Consider the following 22,529-nt stretch of genomic DNA (forward strand, 5'->3'; position numbering starts at 1 on the left):
GTCAGCCCCAGACCCAAATTTCGACCAAAATAAAAACCAGACTTTAAGATCAGTTCTTGGGTCCGGATATAACAACAGTATTTAACCATTCTTGTTTCTCTTTCCTTTAGTACGGGGGCTCTCATCCCAATATTTTAACATCTTCCCTGGGAGGCTCCTAGAAGGTATTGTATCCTGGGCCTTTGTTTTCTGGTCCCCCTCTTTGCTGCCTTTATTTCCCATTTCTCCCTTCTGGTTGACTGTGCTCTGTCTATCAGGAGCTCAACATCCACCCCCCTCCCCTTTTTCTTGGAGGTTTCTGATTCTTTTTTGCTTTGTCCGTCTCCCTCCACATCCTTCACGAGAGCTTGAGGCACCTCTTGGTAGCCTGTGGGTCAGTATAAACTGCTGACCTGGATTAGATTCAAAAAACTAATTCCACCTTAAACAGTATACTTTGCTTTCCCTGCGTGTCACCCAACACCCCTCATTCACACATCACACAGCCTCCAGTATCCCTACAACCAAGACATTACTTGGTCATCTCTGTGACGTTTCTTGTCTTGGTTTGTGCACAAAACTTATGTGGTCACCACGGTCCCTGTCTTCAGAGCTCTTTTACCTGCTTTGTCAAGAAATTCTGCAGTCTGAGTTCATTTGCAGATCCCAAAAGTTGTCGTCCTCAGCCCAACCTCGGGCCGCTGCAATCAGGCAGCAGGACATGTCTCCCCAGGGAAGGAACAGGACCCCCTTCCCATACGGAATGTAAAATCCCAGACGAGCCCCCAAATTGTTGGAATTAATGATTCTCCGGTGCCGAAAACAGACACACAAGAGACAGAAAATCTTGACAAGGCAATTTCTCTTGATCAAGAGGGTGCAAGCATGTGCTCACTCCCAATAAGCAACATGCAAGCACAAGATGGCTGACAGTGGCTCCTCTTTATATCTCTGACGCTGTCGTACCTGCCCCTCACCTGGGATTTGTCCAGGTCAAAGGTTCACAGTCTTTCCTGATTGGCTAAAAGGCTTAGGGCATGCAGTTTGGTGGGCAATGGAGCTGTACAAGAATCCAGAAGAAGAAGCAAGGACTCTTTAAACTTGCAAGTCACTGAAGATGGCGACCTGAGGAATTTTTAAGTAATCTAAGAGGGTAACAAATACTTTGATAGAAAAAATCATTTTTCTTACAGTATTATACTTGTGGATGCCCAGTTTTCTCATCACCATTTCTAGAAGAAGCTGTCTTTTCTCCAATGTATGTTTTTAGCACTTTTGTACAGTTTCAGATGGCTGAAACTGTGTGAGTTTATTTATGTCCTCTATTCTACTCCACTGGTCTGTGTGTCTGTTTTGTGCCAGTGCTGTGCTGTGTGTTACAAGAACTCTGTAGAATAATTTGAAATCAGGTATTGTGATACCTCCAGCATCCCTCCCTCCCATGTCCCAAATCAATGGCTTCACATGTAGAAATGAGAGGAAATAAATTCACTTTGTACCTTTTCTTGTAAACCTAACCTTACTGACAAGCAAGACACTGTATAAAGCTATTTATCCTTCTCAGTGGAGAAACTTTCATTCTTCCATCTTCATCTTGATTTAAAAGGCAACTCTGGATGGAGAAGATGGAGGAATGGAGTCATCCAGTACAAGTTTGCTCTTTAACAGGACAGAAACAGAGCACCAGGTTTGTAACTGCTTATGAAGACCAGTAGCTGTGGGTGAGCCCTGGAAACTGAGGGCACAGAGAACAGAACCTGGTAGATTCCAGAGACCACAGAGAGTAAGAGAGCAAGAGAACCAGGATGCACAGCTCCTGGAGCCTGGCGCCTTGGTCATGAAGGGCTATGTATGCAAAAGGCCTCTGCGGAGATCATACTCCTGGCACAGTCAACATTGTATGAAGAGACATGGGGCTGCCTGCATTTTGCTGTTGGTCTGTAGCATTGCTTACTTGTGAGCTTCCTGGTGTGGAGGAACCTGGCGATGAAGGACACAGCAGAGGTGGCAGTCCAGGTATTGAAGGGATGTATGGGGTGGTGGGTGGGTGGACATGGACAGTCAGGGCTCAGCAGCTCTGATGGTGGAGCAGCCACCTCTGACTTGCTCACAGATCAGATGGCTGAGAGGAAAAGAGGCTGTGAGGGGTGGATGGCTACTTTTTTTTTTTTACCTTTTTTAGAGTAAAAAAATATTTTCCAGACAGGAGGCAACAAGAGAAAGAGGGGTGATGGCAGCCAGGTCACACCTCAGACTTTTCCAGTGCTTCTACTTCCGTGCCTCCAAAGATCCCAAGAGTTACATTTTCAGCTCAAAGAGCTAATGAATAGTTTTTTATAGAACAGCTAATATCAAAACTCCTCAAACTATGCCATACAATAGAAAGAGAAGGAACCCTTCGAAGCTCATTCTATGAAGCCAGTGTTACCCTGCTACCAAAAATGCATAAGGACACTATAACAATAACAAAGAAAATGATGAATGAATACCCTTGATAAACTAGAAGCAAAAATCCTCAATAAGTTACTTGCAAACTGAATTCAACAGCACATTAAAAAGATCATACACCTTAGGCTGGTGGAGTGGTGCAAATGGTAGAGCGCCTGCTTACTAAACATGAGGCCCTGAGTTCAAACCCCAGTACCACCAAAAAAAAAAAAAAAATCATACACCATGATCGAGTTGCTTTCATTCCAGGGATACAAGGATGGTTCAACATACACAAATAATTAAAGTAATACATTGCATAAATAGAATCAATAAAAATCACATGATCATCTCAATAGATACAGAAAATGAATTTAATAAAATTCAATATCCCTTCATGATAAAAGTCCTGAATAAATTAGGTATTAAAGGATCATGCCTGAATATATTAAAGGCTATACAAGACCAACAAATAGCAACATAGCATTGAATGGGGAAAAACTGAAAACATTTCCTCTAAAATCAAGAACAAGACAAGAGTATCGATTTTTACCCCTCTTATTCAATATTGAAACACTTGCCTAGCATGTGCAAGACCCTGGATTCAATCCCCAATGCCACAAGAAAAAACAAAAATGAAAACAAGAAAGATTTAGCTGGGCAATCAGACAAGAGAATGAAAGAAAAGGGATACAAATAGAAAAGAGGAAGTGAAATTATTCCTACTTGTAGATGAAAGGATTCTATACTTATAAGACACTGAAGACCCCACCAGAAGACACTTGAACCTGATAAACAAATTTAAGAAAGTACACAAAAAGTATATTTGGGAAGTACACAAAACCAACATACAAAAACCAGCTTTTCTATTCACCAATAATGAGCTCACTGAGAAAGAAATTGAGAAACAATCCCATTCACAATTGCATCCGAAAAGAAAAAAAATAAATAAAAGAAAGAAAAAACTTAGGAATAAACTTAAACCAGGAGGTGAAAAACTTCTACAATGAAAATTACAAAGCACTGAAAATAATTGAAGATAGTAGAAGATAGAAAGAGCAAAGACCCCCCATGTTCATAGATTTGGAGAATTAATATTGTTACAAGGCCATACTATCAAAAGTAATCTACAGATTCAATGCAATCCCCCATCAAAATACCAATGACATTCTTTACAGAACTAGATTTTAAAAACCCCATAAAATTCATATAGAAGCAGAAAAGACCCTGAGTAGCCAAGCAATCTTGAGCAAAAAGAATAATGCTGGAGACATCATAATACTTGGTTTCAAATTATACGACAGAGCCATAGTAACAAAAACAGTTGGTATTGTCATAAGAACAGACACACAGACCAGTGGGATAGAATTGAGGAACTAAAAATAAACCCACACATCTACAGCCATATGATTTCCCCCAAAAGTGCCAAAATCATAAACTGGGGAAGAGACAGCTTCATCAATAAATGGTGCTGAGAACACTGGGTGTCCACATGTAGGAGATTGTAATTCAACACCTGTTCATCACCCTGTCCAAAAATTAACTCAAAATGGGTCAAAGAGCTGGGTGAGGTGGCTCACAGCGATAATCCTAGCTACTTGGGAGGCAGAGATTGAGAGCATCCCATTTCAAGGCCAGCCAGGGGAAAAAGTTACCAAAACCTCATCTCAATAAAACCTAGACATGGTGATGCATGCCTGTCATCCCAGCTAAGTGGGAATTTTACAATTTTTAAATAGGAGGATTGTGGTCTATGCCAGTCTGGGCATAAATGTGAGACCTTATTTTAAAATAACCAAAACAAAAAAGGTTGGAGGAATGGCTCAAGTGATAGAGCACTCACTGAGTTCAAATTGTACCACCACCAAAAAAAAAAGATCAAAGATATTAATGCAACATCTGAAATTTTGAATCTGCTAGAGGAAAACTAGCAGAAATACTTCAAGATATTGGCACAGGCAATGATTTCTGGATAAGACATCAAATAGCAACAGCTCAAGAAACAAAAGCAGGATTTGACAAAAAGAATTGCACCAAATAAAAAAAAACATCTGAAGAGCAAAGAAAACAATCAATGAAGTGAAGAGACAACCCACAGAATGGGAGAAAACCATGGACAGGCATGGTGGGGTGCACTGTAATCCCAGCACTAGGGAGGCTGACTTGGGAGAACAGTAAATTCTAGACCAATCTGGGATACATAGTAAGACCCTGTCTCAAAAAAGCAAGCAAACAAACAAACAAACAAAAACAACCAAACAAAAAAGAATGGAATTTTTTGCTATGTATTCATCTGACAGGTTATTACTCAGAATATATAAAGAAATCAAAGGCCGAGTACAGTAACTCATGTCTGTAATCCCAGCTTCTTGGGAGGTGTAGATCAGGAGGACTGAGGTTCCAGGCCAGCCTGGTAAAAAGTTAGTGAGACCTCCATCCCAACCAAAAAGCCAGGCATGATAGTGCACACCTGTTATCCCAGCCATGTGGGAGGCATAGGTAAGAGGATCATGCTCTGAGGCTAGCCCCAGGCAAAGACAGAAGGCCCTACCAGAAAAATAACTAAACCAAAAAAGGGCTGTGAGTACGGTTCAAATGGTAGAGTGCCTGTCTAGCAAGCATGAGGCCCTGAGTCAAACCCCAATGCTGCAAAAAACACCACACACACACACACACACACACACACAAGACCAAAAGAACAAGTAATCCAATCAAAGTTGGGCAAATGATCTAGACAATTTTTGAAAGCAGTACAAATGGTCAACAAATATATGAAAAATGCTCAATATCTTTAGCCATCTATTAAAATGACACTGAAATTACCCAGTCAGAAGACCTATTATTAAAAAAAGGAAATAAATGCTGGTGAGTCTGAGGAGAAAAAGGAAGCTGACACACACACTGCTGGTTGGAATGTAAATGAGTGCAGCCACAGTGGAAAACTACATGGAGCTGCCATACGACCCAGCCTGGTATCCAGATGGTATCCAGAATACCATCCTGGGTATTCTGAAGGAAATGAAGTGAGCATACACTAGAGGCACCTGCACGCCCATGTTTATTGCAGCAGTATTCACAATGTCAGGCTAAGGAATCAGCTGAGGTGCTTGCAACAGACAAATGAATAAATAAAATATGATATATACCATGAAGAACTACTGAGCCATAAAGAATGAAATACTGCCATTTGTAAGAAAATGGATGGAACTGAAGGACCTCATGTTAAATGAAATAAGCCAGACACAGAATGACACGTATTGCGTGTATTCTATCATATGTGGAAAAGCAGAGAGGGACTAGACTATTAGAGGAGGGGAGGAGGATTTGGGGGAGTCAGGGCAGGAGATGGCAGAAGAGAAGGTAGATATGATCAAAGCAGGATATATGCACATATGGAAATATCACAGTGAAACCTAATTTGTAGAATTCATATGCACTAATAATTTTAAAAAGAAAATTCTATAATCCCATGGAAATGAAATGAGGTCTACACTGAAATGAACTTACAGAGAATCAACACAATGTTCATTAATCATACAGCTAACCTTTTCAAAAACGTGGATGTCACTGGACATGGTTATGCATGTCTATAGAATCCCAGAACTAGGGAATTTGAGGCAAGAGGATTCTGAGTTTGAAGCTAGCCTGGACTACATAGTGAGACCCTGTCTCAAAAAACAGGTAAAACATGCAAATGTCCAAAAATAGCAAATTACCAGCCAGGAAAATAGTTTATGAGACCCCCATCTCCAAAATAATTAGAGCAAAATGGACTGGAGGTGTGGCTCAAACAGTAGAGTGCCTGCTTTGCAAGCATGAAACTCTGAGTTCAAACCCCAGTCCCACACACAACAGCAACAACAACAACAAAAAACCCAGCAGATTGCCTAATTCCCTCATGAAATATTAAGTCAACATTTAGAAGACAAGCAAAATGTTCACTGTTTGATAAATTAGAACAAAGCAGGAAAAATATCTGCACATTAAAATATCAACACACATTCATATACACAAAAAAAAAAATTGGCAGGGTTGGTCTGTGGCTGTAGCGTGCCTGCCTGACAAGAGTGAGGTCCTGAGTTTGAACCCTAGTACTTCCAAAAGAAACCTGGTCGAAAACAAAGTACACCAGTACTTTAGTTGCACTTTTTTTTTCATTAAAATAAAGCTTATATCTTATTTTTTTTAAATTTTTTTTAAAGCTTATATTTTAAAATAGTTTTGAATTTACAGAAAAGGTGCAGACACTACAGAATTTTGTGTAGCCCACACCAAATTCCCCTAGTGTCAGCTAGCATCTTACATGGTTACGGTACATCTGTCACACTAATAATGCAATACTATGTATTTTTAAAAATTTTTTATTCATTTATTCACATGTGCATACATTGTTTGGGCCATTCCCCACCCCAATCCCCCACCCCTTCCCTCTCCCCCATGTCCCCTCGCTTCTAGGCAGAACCTGTTCCGCCCTTATCACAATACTATGTATTATTATTATTAACTAAATTCTATGGGGTTTTTTCTTTTTCTTTTTTTATTATTCACTAAATTCTGTACTTCATTTTTTCCTAATGTCCTTTATTTGTTCTGGAATCCTATCGAGGATACTACATATTGTTAGCATAAGCACTGAGTAGACATGAGCAGGACTGAGGAAATACCCAAGCTAACCAGATTTCACTCTCAAACCCTGGGTGTTCCACACCTGGGCCAATAAATGGTCCTATATCCTCCTTATGGAACCCACTCCCCATATCAAGGTTAAACTGGGAAGGGCAAAGAGGATCAAATATGCCACATGTCTTCTGAATGCTACACAGCCACTGAGCAATTCTCAAACCATTTGGGGAGGGACCATAAGAGGACGGCCTCAGTTTTGTGCCACTTGGTAATGGCACCCAGTTGGATAAAAACCACAACCCCAGTTAATCCTCACCTGAGCTGTCCATATCACTTATTGAGGTGTGCTATTTCCATTCAGGCACCTGACTCTTCCTCAACTGCCTGCCTCATGCCTTGAGGTCTACTTTTTGCTTTGCTAAAAAAAATCACTCTTTACTATCTTCAAAAACAGTTGGTGATGGGGGAATAAAAAGAGGGAGTCCTTTCTTCTTTGCTTGCAGGGCCTGTTCTTCAGAGGACATGGTCATCCATACCCAAACATCCTTTTATTTCTGTTTTGAGGTGCTCTGTCCTGCTCCAAAATCTCGAAGATGCTTAATACTTCAGTGTGATGAAAAGCAAAATTATCTTGGACAGTATTGGGTGGAGCAGTCTGGAGTCCTGCCTAGATGCTCCAGAAGACATTCAGAAAGCACACGCACTAAGGCAAACAAAGCAAGCCACCCACCCACTAGCATGCTCTTGAGTCCACTGATGTTTACAGAAACCGAAAACTATAAGCATCACTTTATCTTCATGTAGAAAACAAATCTTGTACTTACTTTGTCTTTTTGAGTTTTAGCCCTCAATTTTTTTTTCTTTTTTAGAAGCAAAGAGGTTTATTTGACTCACTTTCCTAAAAGCTGTGAAGTTCAAAACTTCAATCTAAATTTTTCACAGCCAGAGACCACAGGCCGTGAGTTAGACGCCTTAGAGACCTTTTATCCAAAAGGCATTTATTTAGGGGCGATAAAAATCTGAGGCAGGATGCTCAGTAATGTAACGATTTAGAAAAGTCCATGATAAAACCCAAGGGAATTGGAAACACAAATGATGAAATCTTAATTCATGTGAAACGAAAGAAGGACCTAGTTGCTTTATTCACATCTTGTTCATCCTCCTGTTTGTTTTCCTAAGATTGCAAATGTTTCTTGACATTTTACATATTAATGAGCAACCCAAAGCCCATTGTTACATCTTAAAAGAAACTGCTTCTTTGTGTAGATTGTTTAAAATATTTTCAGAAAAAAATACATGTGACAAAAGGAATGGGAACAAAATGGTATACTGATATAAATATATAGCCTAATAGTTAATGGGTTTCTTGAATATATTTTTGTCTACTACTTTTCTCTGGAAAATAGATCTCCACTTTTATGTATTTATTTTTGCCAGTTCATTATGTAAAACAAAACTGATGGGTCATATGCCCAATACAGCAACATACAAACTTTCATTGGTAGGGAGAGAAGCTTCAGATGGATTTGGTACTCTATCTCTCTGTGGCTAATGGACTTTTATAGTAAACTGGACTCTGGCAGATGAATTTGGCCCTCAGATGCTGTGGACAAGACCTGTGCTTGCACACATTCATGTGCTTGCCTACAGGATGGTTGTGAGGATTAGTGTTTGGCACAACACAGGGGTCCTGGAAGCACTGTTTCTTTCCCCTGCTGCTGTTTTCTTTTTTTTTTTTTTTCTGGAACTGAGGTTTGAATTCAGGCCCTACACTTCAAACCACTCCATCAGCTCTTTTTTGTGATGCATTTTTTGAGATAGGGTCTCGCAAACTATTCTCCTGGGCTGGCAAATCCAGATCCTCCTAATCTCTGCCTCCTGAACAGTCAGGATTACAGGCATAAATCACCAGTGCCCAACTGCTCTTTTCCTTCTTGTACTAAAATGTTTGTCAGTCCCATGTGCTGACATGGCATAGGGTTGTGTCAGGTAAAAGGTGTTTTTTCCTAACATTATTTGTTTTGTAAAATTAATATTCTTTTAAAAATTGTATTTGTGCAACAAGACTTTTTTATTCAAAATATATGAAGGAATGCATGTCAAAAATCATGAACAGAGTACTTTGTGGAAGGCAATGATGATAGTGACAGTAGTCTAAGAAAGATGAAAAGTTTTTTTATTTTGTTGAGGGTTGTACTGGGGTTTGAATGCAGAGCCTTGCGCTTGCTAGGCAGGAGCTCTACCATTGAGCCACTACACCAGCCCAAAAATATCTTCATCTATGATGTTCCCAGTTTTGATTTTCAAAAAGTATTTATTCCTATGGCTTCCAAATTACTCCTGAAAATGTTTTTATGAAAAACATTTTAAGTAGTAATTGTTTAGAGAAAAATGAATTAAAAACTTTAAGGATAATAATACATACAGATGAACTAAACTAAACTGAAGTTCCCAGAAATTGTTGAGTCTCAAATTCTATATCGTTAGTTAATGGGCTAAATTTTCAGAAGGCTCCCCCAAATCCTCACCACCCAAGTGTTTGTGGAAGAAAGTCTGGAGCTGCTTCCACACATCCACCTGGGCCATGGCATGAGGCTTGGGCTCTCCTCCAAACAAGATATTACTGCCCACCAAGAGGTGCACGCCAGCCCTGCACAAGGGGAAGTAAGGGGGTTCAATATAGTGCCCAGTCTCGGGGTAACAGATGACCTGGGGCTTTTCCTTCCCATGGGCCTGTAAGCGCCTAGAGACCTCATCAGCATAGAACTCACTCTTCCAGTTGTGGTCATCCTGTCCTACAAGGAACAGGAAGGTGGTGTCAGACCTTTCCACAGGAATGAAACTCTTCTTTTCTACCAAGGGACTTTGCAGGGCATCCACAACATCCATGAGGCCATCATTGGTCATCTTGACTCGATTTCTGAGTATGCTCACAGGGGGCACAGACTCATCCTTGTAGTGTATGGTGCCCCCAACAGCAGCCACAGAGCCATTGATTATGACAGCAGCCGTGACACCCTTCAGGAAAGAAGTTATAGCAAGGCCGAGTTCACCCCCTTTGGAAATTCCAAGCAGCCCAATTCCTGGACCCTTTACCTGAAAAAGGAACAGACCAATGAGGAAGGAGTTCACCATCAGTGTAGCAGAGTGAGTAGTGCCACCCTGGAAGTCAGGTGGGCCTGAGCCTAGATCTGAGCTCGAGCTGTTCTTTAGTTACAACCTATACCCTTCCTCCCTTTCTTCTTTTCCACAATTTGTCCTTTTATGGAGATTTCAACAACCACTTGATGATCTATCACATGGAGTTCCTAGCCCTCCATAACTCCTGGAATCTGTTTCTCTGTTTCATCTGAGCCAGCCATTTCCATTGTTAAAATCTAAACGAGCCATCATCACTGAAGAATCTCAGCTTCAAGCATTGGCCTCTCATCATCTTTAACCCTTTTAGTTTAGCCCTTCTAGTTACACCATTTCCACCTCTTTCAAACATGAGGCTACCCCTTCTTCACTTCCTCACTATCAACATCCTTCATATTCTCACTTCCCACTTCCTCCAGCTTAGATTTCATGCTTCATCCGTGAAATCCCTCCCTTGGGAACACTCTCATCTCTCTTATTACCCGCCTTCTTTTGGTCATACTGCCCTGGAAAAGGGCTTCTCCTGGTTAAGTCCACCTATTCACTTCTCCAGGCCTGCACACAGAGGGGTGCCAACTCATCTTACCTTCACTTCACATCTTACCTCCACGATGCCACGTGTCACTGAAAATGTGCTTTGCACTTATCCCGAGCACCACCTCACATTTCCACCTCTAGCCATTTTGGTCCCCCCACTCCCATTCATTTTCAGCTCTTCATGCTCCAGTGAGAAAACAGAAGCGATCAGGTGGGAACTTCTACCTACTGCCACATGAACTCAAGCTCTCAGATTTCTCTCCTGATCTTCTCCAAGGCCTCCCTCTACCTGTGCTTGGGTTACCATGCACTCTCTTTGTCAAGGACTGACCTTCTGTAGTTACTTCCAGCTTCCTCTCCTTCATTATAACATTCCCTCTATCTGCTCATTCCCCTCAGGGACTTCCTGTTCTTGACTCTTCCATTTACTGACAATCTTGTGACCCTAGCCCCACTAGTTCCCACCCTGATGCTACTCCTGTTCACTGCAGGTGCTCTTTCCCTTCCATGCCGTACTCAGTGGCTTCCAATTAGTGTGGGTTTGCACTGTCCCACAATGACTGCCCTTGTCCTGGACCCCTTTGTCCTCTATATTGTAAACAAATGGTCCTTTAATGGACCTATCATGGCAATCTTTTTTTCTCTCCATTTCTGCAATACCATCCTTGACTAGTTTCAACCATTACTCCGCACTGAAGTCCTAGGTATTAAATGATATTTTAATCACCTCAGCTTTTTAAAGAAAGAAACAGAGGTGGCAAGGTCATAGAGTTAGAAGCTGGCAAAATCAAATTCCAAATTTATCTTTTCTCTATCCACATCTTATGCTGGCTCCACTATACCCTACAACCTTTTCTAAGAGCTCTGATGCTTCTATCAACATTGAGCCCTGACTGAATCATAAAATATTTAAGGGGACCTAGGTATGGTACTATAGTGCTGAAGAGGCTCAGGTGGTGTATTACTTAAGATTAGAAGTTCAAGACCAGCCAGGGCAGTGTAGTGAGATCCCATCTAAAAGCAAGACCAAAGGCAAGGAATGCTGCTTCATTCTGTGATACAATGATCTAGAAACTGCAAAACATTCCCCATGCCCAGGTGTTGGCTGCCAAGTTCTCCTTTAAGTATAACCTGTGTTCTTACTGGTGTCACAAGGGACAGAGGGTTGTTAAACACAAGAATGTTAACAGACACCTTCCAGAGACTGGTCTTCTTTTTCTATACTTCCATTGTCAAACCCAGAGCTCTTAAATATGTTTGGGCTCATTTGGAAATACTGTAACATACTGGAACTCAAAATACCAGAATACCAACTAACAACATCTTTACTAACAGGAAATATTTCACAAATATAGAATGGCATAGAAATGTCTATGAGAAGTGACTATAAAAAGCAATGGTAGACAAGGGCTGTCATCACAAATGAGATAATTTTGTGAAACCAAGAGCGTGCATGAGGAGGAGAGCAGATAAGTAGCCCAGAGAAGTTAGAGAAACTCTAACCTCAGGATGATCGAGCAGGAAGTTCACCGCTTCTTCAAAGTACTCAATGTGCATGGCCTCAAAGGTCTTGGGGAGGTCTTCATGGTTATAATAAGCAAGAGCCATCACAGCAAAACCCTTCCCCGCTAGCAGACTTGCTCGATACTCCATGAGGCCCCCTCCAACTCCGAAAAGGTCCACAATCCCAGGAAAGGGTCCAGGTTCTTGGGAAGAAAGAACACAAAACACAAAACTAACAATTCTTGAAACTCTCTGCAGTGGCATCCAGAGCCATTTTTTTTTTGCCTAATTAAGTTTTCTAGTGACAATCAAAAATGCTGAAAGACCTCAGGGTCTTCAAATAACCAGAGAGTGGCCTGAGCTAAATCTATATTCTCTCTCTACCCACAGTGTCAAAGCCCTACAGATTTTCATAAAGAGTATTGATTACTTTTGACATCAAATATACTTTACAAATGAAACTATAACATTAAAAAATACTGTCTTCCTTAATGAACATTGATGAAAAATCCTCAACAAAATAATGGCAAACCGAATTCAGCAACACATCAAAAAGATTATTCACCATGACCAAGTAGGCTTCATCCCAGGGATGCAGGGGTGGTTCAACATATGAAAATCAATAAACGTAATAAACCACATTAACAGAAGCAAAGACAAAAATAACTTGATCATCTCAATAGATGCAGAAAAAGCCTTTGATAAGATCCAACATCATTTCATGATAAAAGCTCTAAGAAAACTAGGAATAGAAGGAAAGTTCCTCAACATTATAAAAGCTATATATGACAAACCTACAGCCAGCATTATACTTAACGGAGAAAAACTAAAACCATTCCCTCCAAAATCAGGAACCAGACAAGGATGCCCACTATCTCCACTCCTATTCAACATAGTACTGGAATTCCTAGCCAGAGCAATTAGGCAAGAAGAAGGAATAAAAGGAATACAAATAGGTAAAGAAACTGTCAAAATATCCCTATTTGCAGACGACATGATCCTATACCTTCAAGACCCAAAAAACTCTACTCAGAAGCTTCTAGACATCATCAATAGCTATAGCAAGGTAGCAGGATATAAAATCAACATAGAAAAATCATTAGCATTTCTATACACTAACAATGAGCAAACGGAAAAAGAATGTATGAAAACAATTCCATTTACAATAGCCTCAAAAAAAATCAAATACCTAGGTGTAAACCTAACAAAAGATGTGAAAGACCTCTACAAGGAAAACTATACACTTCTGAAGAAAGAGATTGAGGAAGACTATAGAAAGTGGAGAGATCTCCCATGCTCATGGATTGGTAGAATCAACATAGTAAAAATGTCGATACTCCCAAAAGTAATCTACATGTTTAATGCAATTCCCATCAAAATTCCAATGACATTCATTAAAGAGATTGAAAAATCTACTATTAAATTTATATGGAAACACAAGAGGCCACGAATAGCCAAGGCAATACTCAGTCAAAAGAACAATGCAAGAGGTATCACAATACCTGACTTCAAACTATATTACAAAGCAATAACAATAAAAACAGCATGGTACTGGCACAAAAACAGACATGAAGACCAGTGGAACAAAATAGAGGACCCAGATATGAAGCCACACAACTATAAGCAACTTATCTTTGACAAAGGAGCTAAAAATATACGATGGAGAAATAGCAGCCTCTTCAACAAAAACTGCTGGGAAAACTGGTTAGCAGTCTGCAAAAAACTGAAACTAGATCCATGTATATCACCCTATACCAAGATTAACTCAAAATGGATCAAGGATCTTAATATAAGACCCCAAACTCTTAAGTTGATACAAGAAAGAGTAGGAAATACTCTTGAGTTAGTAGGTATAGGTAAGAACTTTCTCAATGAAACCCCAGCAGCACAGCAACTAAGAGAAAACTTTTTAGTTTTCATAAAACTAAAAAGCTTCTGTTCATCAAAAGAAATGGTCTCTAAACTGAAGAGAACACCCACAGAGTGGGAGAAAATATTTGCCAACTATACATCAGACAAAGGACTGATAACCAGAATATACAGAGAACTTAAAAAACTAAATTCTCCCAAAACTAATGAACCAATAAAGAAATGGGCATGTGAACTAAACAGAACTTTCTCAAAAGAAGAAATTCAAATGGCCAGAAAACACATGAAAAAATGCTCACCATCTCTAGCAATAAAGGAAATGCAAATTAAAACCACACTAAGATTCCACCTCACCCCTGTTAGAATAGCCATCATCAGCAACACCACCAACAACAGGTGTTGGCGAGGATGCGGGGAAAAAGGAACCCTCTTACACTGTTGGTGGGAATGTAGACTAGTACAACCACTCTGGAAAAAAATCTGGAGGCTACTTAAAAAGCTGGACATCGATCTACCTTTGATCCAGCAATACCACTCTTGGGGATATACCCAAAAGACTGTTACTCCAGAAGCACCTGCACATCCATGTTTATTGCGGCACTATTCACAATAGCCAGGTTATGGAAACAGCCAAGATGCCCCAGCACTGACGAATGGATTAAGAAAATGTGGTATCTATACACAATGGAATTTTATGCAGTCATGAAGAAGAACGAAATGTTATCATTTGCTGGTAAATGGATGGAATTGGAGAACATCATTCTGAGTGAGGTTAGCCTGGCCCAAAAGACCAAAAATCGTATGTTCTCCCTCATATGTGGACATTAGATCAAGGGCAAACACAACAAGGGGATTGGACTATGAGCACATGATAAAAGCGAGAGCACACAAGGAAGGGGTGAGGATAGGTAAGACACCTAAAAAACTAGCTAGCATTTGTTGCCCTTAACGCAGAGAAACTAAAGCAGATACCTTAAAGCAACTGAGGCCAATAGGAAAAGGGGAATAGGTACTACAGAAAAGGTTAGATCAAAAAGAATTAACCTAGAAGGTAACACCCAAGCACAGGAAATCAATGTGAGTCAATGCCCTGTATAGCTATCCTTATCTCAACCAGCAAAAACCCTTGTTCCTTCCTATTATTGCTTATACTCTCTCTACAACAAAATTAGAGATAAGGGCAAAATAGTTTCTGCTGGGTATTGAGGAGGGGGAGAGGGAGGAGGTGGAGTGGGTGGTAAGGGAGGGGGTGGGGGCAGGGGGGAGAAATGAACCAAGCCTTGTATGCACATATGAATAATAAAAGAAAAATGAAAAAAAAGAAATACTGTCTCCACTGCCTCCAAACTGTCAGTGAGGATGCATGGGTCCCTGAACCATCATACAAAGCTGGCAGTAATGCAAAATGTGCAGCATGTAGAAAACAGTTGGCAGTTCCTTACAAACACAAGCACAAATTTACCATATGATAAAGCAATCCCACTCCTAGGTATCACCCAAGAGAAAGTAAAACTGTTCACACAAAGACCTGCCTAGGAAGCATGAGGCCCTTCTTAAGGGTGTTATTTGAATCTATATTGAAGTGCAGAACAAAATGATGGTAATAGAAAAAGTTAGAGACAGGTGTAACTGTTGATAATATCAGGTAGACTGATTATTTTTTTAAAAGTATGTGAAAATAAAATTTTTAAAATGTTTAAATGTAGAAAAGATTTTTAAGCATTTATAAAATTTAGTTTCCTTAGCAATAAAATGAAGTTCACCCCTAGTGCCACAGAGACTTCGGGAAGCTCAATTGAGACACCACATGTAAACTGCTGAGCACGAGGTCGTTAATAAGAAGCACTCAGACAAGTCCAAAACCATGTTTGCTATTGAGTCTCCGGTGCTTTTAACAGCAGTGAGCACTGCACTCACATAAGTATGGGGTGACCTGAACACTGGTCACTGTTAAGGTGAATATAGCTCAGTGGTAGTGTACTTGCTTAGCATGCTCAAGAGCCTGAGTTCAATCCCTAGCACTGAAAAAATAAATGAAACCTTTTAGCCAGGTACCGTGCTACAAACCTCTAATCTCAGCACTTGGAAGACAGAGGCAGGAGGTTCATAAGTTTGAGGCCAGCTTGGTCTAAGAAGTGAGACCCTGAATAGAAAAAACACATATGATGGTTAGAATAATTTCCTAAACAACGAAAACCTAGTAGGTGTCTACTAGTAGAAGTAGTACCAGGTAACAGTACAGTCTTTGCTCAGTGAGGCTCTACCTAGTTCCATTCACTTTCATTTCCACTATTCTTCAGCAGTAATTTGTTGTTAATTTCCTTATTAACAATTTGAATTTTAAGATTCCTTCTCCCTAGCCCTCCCCTGTGCCTAACTGTATTCTAAGCTCCTGTAGACATGGTCTTTCTTCCTCACTTGTATCCATGAGGTCTAAAACCTCTAGTGTTCGCTGCATGGATGAATACATGTTTATGTGTATTCATTCAAAGGTGTCACAAGTACGATTTATTTAACTTTCATAATAAAACTGGAGGTTGGAGACAAGTTCACAACCACAAAGTAATGATGCCACTCAGGCCCCCTCCCTTTTTTAAAAAATAGAAAGCAAGACAGCTTATTACTTTATTGCATTTTAGTGCTTTCTCAAAATAAATAGCATAATATCACATGGATTGCACAGTGAGAAATGAGGCACAGGTTAGGAAAGCATGGTGACTGGGTCACGGACTTTAATGCTCAGCACTGGAGAAATTGTACAGCTTTAGTTATTTATTTACAGTGCCACATCTAAGCCATATATACAAAGTCCTCTTTAAAGGAGGAAGAAATCCAAGAAAGGCCTTCTTCTAGTGTTTTTGTACTCTGTTCCTTCTTTCCTTTGTACACAACTTACCTTTCAGTCTACCTGATATTGTCAACAGTTACACCTATCTCTAACTTTTTCTATTATCATCAATTTGTTCTGCACTTCAAGAAAGATTCAAATAACACTCTTAAGAAGATAAGTGGCTCCAAGATCTTCCAGCAGCTGGCCCATCCATAAGGAGTCTCTGATGTGTGGCACACGCTGCAGTTGGGATATACCTGTTCCCTAGGAATGTATGCTCAGAAGCAGGGACCAAGGAGGAAAGAATCTGGGCCGCCTCCTTCTTAATCACCCTACGACTTGAACCAAGCCCCAGTCCTCTGGGTTGTTTCTTTTTGACAAGAGGTCTCTGTTGCCCAGGCTGGTCTTCAACTCAAGACCTCAAGCGATTTTGCCTCAGGCTCATGGTTAGCTAGGACTACAGTCGTGTACCACCGCAAAAGTCTCAAAACTGAAAAACTTCTAAATGAATACTGAAAAGTTGAAATGTCCTGTAGAGTTTATTATTATTAATTATGACAAGCGTCTTTTCCTTTTCCCTATGAAGTCTTTTCACCGAGCAGTAGTTTTGGAGCAGCAGCGCCACCTCTCCTGGTAACCTTCCTTTCATTCTGTCTTCTTGGCACTGACCTCTGGAATGTCCGGAGCTACCTCTTCCCTAAAGGCAAAAGAGGCCAGCGAGGCCCGCAGGTGGCTCACCTGGCGGCAGGAAGAGCGTGGCCCGCACCCGGCCCGCGCGCACCGGCACCCGCCGCACCCCTGGCGACATGAAGTGGCGCTCGTGCTCCGCCCGGGCCAGCAGCCGCCCGCCGTCGGGCTCGTGGCCGTCCAGCACCTCCAGCTCCACGACGAAGGGCGTCTGCACGTCCCGCTTGACCAGGCGCCAGAACGGCCTGTCGGGCTCCAGGGCCCAGAGGAGCCCCATGGGCTCGAGCCCCGCGAAGCTGCCGCCCAGCGCGGGCGCGCGCGCCAGGTCGAGGTGGCCGGCGGCGTCTGCGCGGTAGCGCGCGTGGGCCCGGAAGCGCGCGCCCTTCTCGTCGCGCAGGGACGCGCGCAGCGTGACGGGCTGCTCGGGGGCCAGGCCGCGCACGGCGATGCGCACGGGCTCGTCCCAGCAGCAGCGGCCCGCGGGCTCCACAGTCAGCGTGGCGGCCATCTGGATGTGGACCTGGACAAGCCTGGGGTCTCGCTCTGCCTCCCGGGTAGCAGGCTCGGGCGGGACCACTGGCATCACTCCCATTGGTTGGCCATTTGGACGCCCTCCAAGCCGCTGTGAGACTTCTTTGTGGAAATGCAACATTTCCCCGATTGAAAGGAAGAATATCCCCTAAGAGCAAAGGCCAAGCCGGGAATCCACCTGGCGAGGGTCAGAAGTACAAAGCAGTGTAAACTGAAAGATTGAGACGGCCACAGTCCCACGAATTGGATTTTGCAGAGGCTGTGTTAGGTAGCAGTTAGCCACGAGTGAAAGATAACCTAAAATGGAGGCTTCTTCAAGGTCTCTGAGAGAAAAACATTGTAATTAAACTCTCCGATTTTTAACAGTCCCTGTTCAAAGTAGCCCACCAAGCATCACAGGATGCTTTCAAATCCAACACTCACCTAAAGCTTAATCCTTTCTTTACTCAAGAGTAAGCAGCCCTCACGCTAGGCATCAGATGGACCTGGGACCAGAAATTTCACACAGGGAATCTCTTTACTTTAGGAAGACAGACGCTGGCCCATAGGCTGCATCCTAGGGATCAGATGGACCCGTGACTGACAAATTCCTCAAGAAATATCCAGCTCCCACTGCTGACACTCTACTGAAAGTGTACTCATCTCCTAATATGATTTGCTACCATTTTTCACTACATTCTCCCATCTTGCCTGAATTCTGTCGCTGGACCAAGGTAGGACACCAGTGCCGACTTTCTGTTAACAATTGGGAAGTTCTTTCCCAAGGAGCTCTATGGAAGAAGCAGGTGCTGCACAGGCCAAGTGTCATAATCTTCAAAAAATCAACTGCCATAGGTAGTTCTTTGTATTCATGGGAGGAGGGTGGCCCTGTAGACAGAGAGACAGGAAGGACAAAGGGAATCCCTCAGCTTCCCATTTTCCATGCTAATCACAGGGACTTCAGAGCCAGGAGGAAAAGTATTTTAAGGGGTCTCACAAAAGGAGTGTCTTACAAGGTCAAAATTTAACAAGAATTTATTTTAGTACAATAGATAAATATGGAGACATAGGAAAGGGAGGGAGAAACATCTCCTGCACTTTACCCAGAGGAGATGTGAGTGGCAAAGACACAAATGTTGATTCTCTCAGTATTTATAAAATTCCTAACTGGATACCTGGTCAAATCACCTAGCAACCACTAATCTTTTTAAGTTTCAAAGCAATAGGTGTTTTTGGGGGGGACTGTTACCCCAAATATGTGTCCTGTTTATTATTCAAGGTGGCCTAGGTTTACTGAAAGCATAGGGACACTAGTGTTTTAGGACTAATATTTGCCAGACATTCCCTTTAATTTTCTGTCTCAACCTATTCAAAGAGTTCCAACTTCTTAACATCTAAAAGATGAGCTGGTGGAGAGACTCAAGTGGTAGTGTTAGGGGAGCAATGACAGAGGTGACTCATTTTGGTGAGAGAGGCACTTTAAAAGCAGACATCTAAAGAGGCATGGGAAACAATGGGCTTCTCAGAAAAATAACAAGCCTCTCACCAAAGTAACATGATGGAGCTGCACAATGTGGTGGTAGGCCCCAAGGCCAGGAGGAGTTGACCAGACCTTTCTGGAATGTCCAGTTCAATAAGGAACAGGATGGACAGGTGGTCAAATTTAATGAGATGTGAACTAGGTGCCAACCAATCATAAATACAGACTAGTAGGACCTAAGCCAGTTAATGCCCTATATCATCTCCTGATCTTCAGCCTTTCTTTGACTTACCTAAGTCCCACTCATTAGGGTGCATTTCTATCCTTTCAATAAACTTTGTATTTTCTTTACTCTTAATTTCTGCTCTGGTGTAGTCAATTATTGACCATGTCAGGACATGAATCCAGGGAATAGAAATCCGGTATCAGTAGAGTGCCAGGGCTGACAGAGTGTCTCAAGAGGTAGAGCGCCTGCCTAACAATCTTAAGGTTGAGTTCAAACTGCAGTACTGCCAAAAAAAAAAAAAAAAGTGGTAGAGTGCTGCCTAGCAAGCACAAGACCCTGACTTAAACTCCAGAGCCACCAATAAATAAATAAATTTAAAAGAAGGCAGACTTGCCTTTTGTTCTGTAGCTCCCTATTCTATTAATTTATTTAACATCTAAAGGAAAAGGGAGAGTGATGAGTTTGCTACTCTGATTTTTCAGATTATTTTATTTCCTGGTTCTGTTTTAATTCTTGGGTCTGGCCCTTTTAATATTTTTTATTATTTCCAATTTCTTTTTCACCTCATTTATCTACCCTACCTCAGTCCTACACAAATTTCAGTGTTGTCCACTGACTTGATGAAGTGATTGAACTTAATACCCAGATATGGGACATATTATCCCCAGAATTAAGCCAAAACATAAATTTGATGTGAAAGGCGGCCAAAGTCAATCTTGCACACTAGAGGAAATCATTAAAAATATCTGTATCTAAAACTCATCCACATGGGCAGGGTGCAGTGGCTCACAACAGTAATCTCATCTATTTGGGAGATAGAGATTGGAAGTATTGTTAGGAGCTAGCTTGATCTTAGGCACTTAGGACCAGGAGCCATAAAGGAACGATTAAAGTCAGCAAGTATGTTACCAGAAAAATAGCACTAGTAAATACCTCGGTTCTTGCACCCGGCAGGAGAAGAATTCAAGCAAGATGCAAAGACTATAATAAAAATAACAATAAAGCTTATTAGGAAAGGAATACACTTTTGGCAAGCTGAGGGAGGTCACCTAAAGGGAGGAAAGGACAGGTTAGGCTTAAGGTTGGAATGTTTATTAAAGAAGTTATGGTCCAGGAGGCAGTAGAGGAAGTGGGGGTTATGGTGGGAGGAGCCCATACTGAGCATCTTCCCATGTGCCATGGGAAGGTGTCTTGCTGCAGGTAAGTCTTCAAGAAATAAGAAATTCTATACCATCTGAAAGTAGTTCTTGTCGGTGCCTTCATTTAAGAAACACTCTTTAAGATAAAAGGGAAACGTTTTCTGATAAAACAAAAACTTCATTTAGTATAGGCCCATGATAAAATAATTACAAAATGAGTGTTGTTTGTAAAAAGTAACATCAAATCAGCTAGAGAGATATGTATCATGTTTTAAATTAGGTTTTGTGAGTAGACAGATTAAAGGTCTATTTTAAATACAAATTTTATGAAATACTTTCATATTAAAAAAAAAAGTTTTAGTTTGGGTTTATTTGGCCCCTGGGATGATTTCCTGGATTTGGTCAATTGTCTTGTTAAATGAAATATTGCCTATATAAACTACCTGTTTCTTGATGGAGGGGGTGAATTCAACTATTACATATTGTAAGAACTTAAGTAAATGTCACAATGTAACCCTAGTACAACAATAAAAAAAAAGAATGATTAAAAAGTTAAGCTATCAGTTCCTACTCTAATTGATAGAAAGTTTCTGTTTGAAATTCCTAACCCTCTTCTCTATGCCGCTCCTATGGCTAGGTCTTTGTTTAGTTAAATATACTTGTGTAAACTCCCAGCGCCAGGCCTAGCTGATGTTTAAAATGTAGATTACTTTGCCGGTGCCAGTGGCTCACCCCTATAATCCTAGCTGATCAGGAGGATCATGGTTCTAAAACAGCCCAGGCAAATTGTTCATGAGACCCTAACTCAAAAATACCCATCACAAAAAAAAAGGCTGGTGGAGTGGCCAAGGTGAAGGCCCTGAGTTCAAGCCCCAGTGCTGCAAATAAATAAATAAATAAATTGTAAATTACTTTTAAGTAAAGAGTGGGTTAAGTTTTAGGTGAGTAACTAACTTCTCCGGCCCAGGGCTGGGAGAAAGATGAGGACAGTTAAAATTAAAAGACAAACAGCTATCAGAGAGAAGGGAAGAAAAAGCACGCCAAGACCCTATAAGGAGAAAATCGGGTGCCTACCTATCAGAAAGGTGTATCCAGGGGTTTTTGGCCCCCAAAGCATGCCAAAAACTAGATAAAAAAACCTTTTAAGCACGAAGCTGCCATGGCTCAGTCTTTGAGTCTCACCTGCAGATGTTTTGTCTTTCTTTACTTCAGTAAACTTCTTTTCCACTTGCCACTCATTGTCCAAGCTTGTCATTCTTTACCTGACCCTGGACAAGACCCTGGATTAAATCTGCATTACTGCAAAGAACAACAACAACAAAAAAGGCTATAAAGGTAACTCCCTGACTGCCAAGTGAGGCAAATTGATGTTGATGTCTAAAATACATTGTGACTGAAAGGAGATCAATAAAAAGATGTTAGGGCTGTTGGAGTGGCTCACAAAGTAAGAGCGCCTGGCTAGCAAGCGTGAGACTCTGAGTTGAAACCCCAGTGCTGCCAAAAAAAAAAAAGAAAAAAAGATGATAGATAGAAATTATACTAAGCTCCTGCACTGGGCCCCAACAAACCATACTAAAAACC

The 22,529-nt window shown here is 41.2% G+C and overlaps 1 protein-coding gene across 3 annotated transcripts; it reads right to left on the reverse strand.

Annotated features, from left to right (window-relative positions):
- Window positions 1-6,897: 6,897 nt before the first annotated feature.
- Window positions 6,898-19,122, reverse strand: LOC109691364 (acyl-coenzyme A thioesterase 1). Of its 3 annotated transcripts, XM_074067590.1 has the most exons (4): window positions 17,645-18,260; window positions 12,208-12,410; window positions 9,935-10,125; window positions 6,898-9,822 (listed from the first exon to the last, which is right to left on the reverse strand). In XM_074067590.1, the coding sequence occupies exons 1-4, from the start codon at window positions 18,243-18,245 to the stop codon at window positions 9,525-9,527; spliced, it is 1,293 nt and encodes a 430-aa protein (XP_073923691.1). In that variant the 5' UTR covers window positions 18,246-18,260; the 3' UTR covers window positions 6,898-9,524. The 3 variants fall into 3 exon arrangements, with proteins under 3 accessions (XP_073923691.1, XP_020026899.2, XP_073923690.1); XM_020171310.2 differs by having other exon boundaries at window positions 6,898-10,125; XM_074067589.1 differs by lacking the exons at window positions 6,898-9,822; window positions 9,935-10,125 and adding an exon at window positions 16,144-16,219 and having other exon boundaries at window positions 12,272-12,410; window positions 17,645-19,122.
- Window positions 19,123-22,529: the final 3,407 nt, after the last annotated feature.

Source organism: Castor canadensis, chromosome 3 (genome assembly GCF_047511655.1).
Source record: "Castor canadensis chromosome 3, mCasCan1.hap1v2, whole genome shotgun sequence".
NCBI lineage: Eukaryota > Metazoa > Chordata > Mammalia > Rodentia > Castoridae > Castor > Castor canadensis.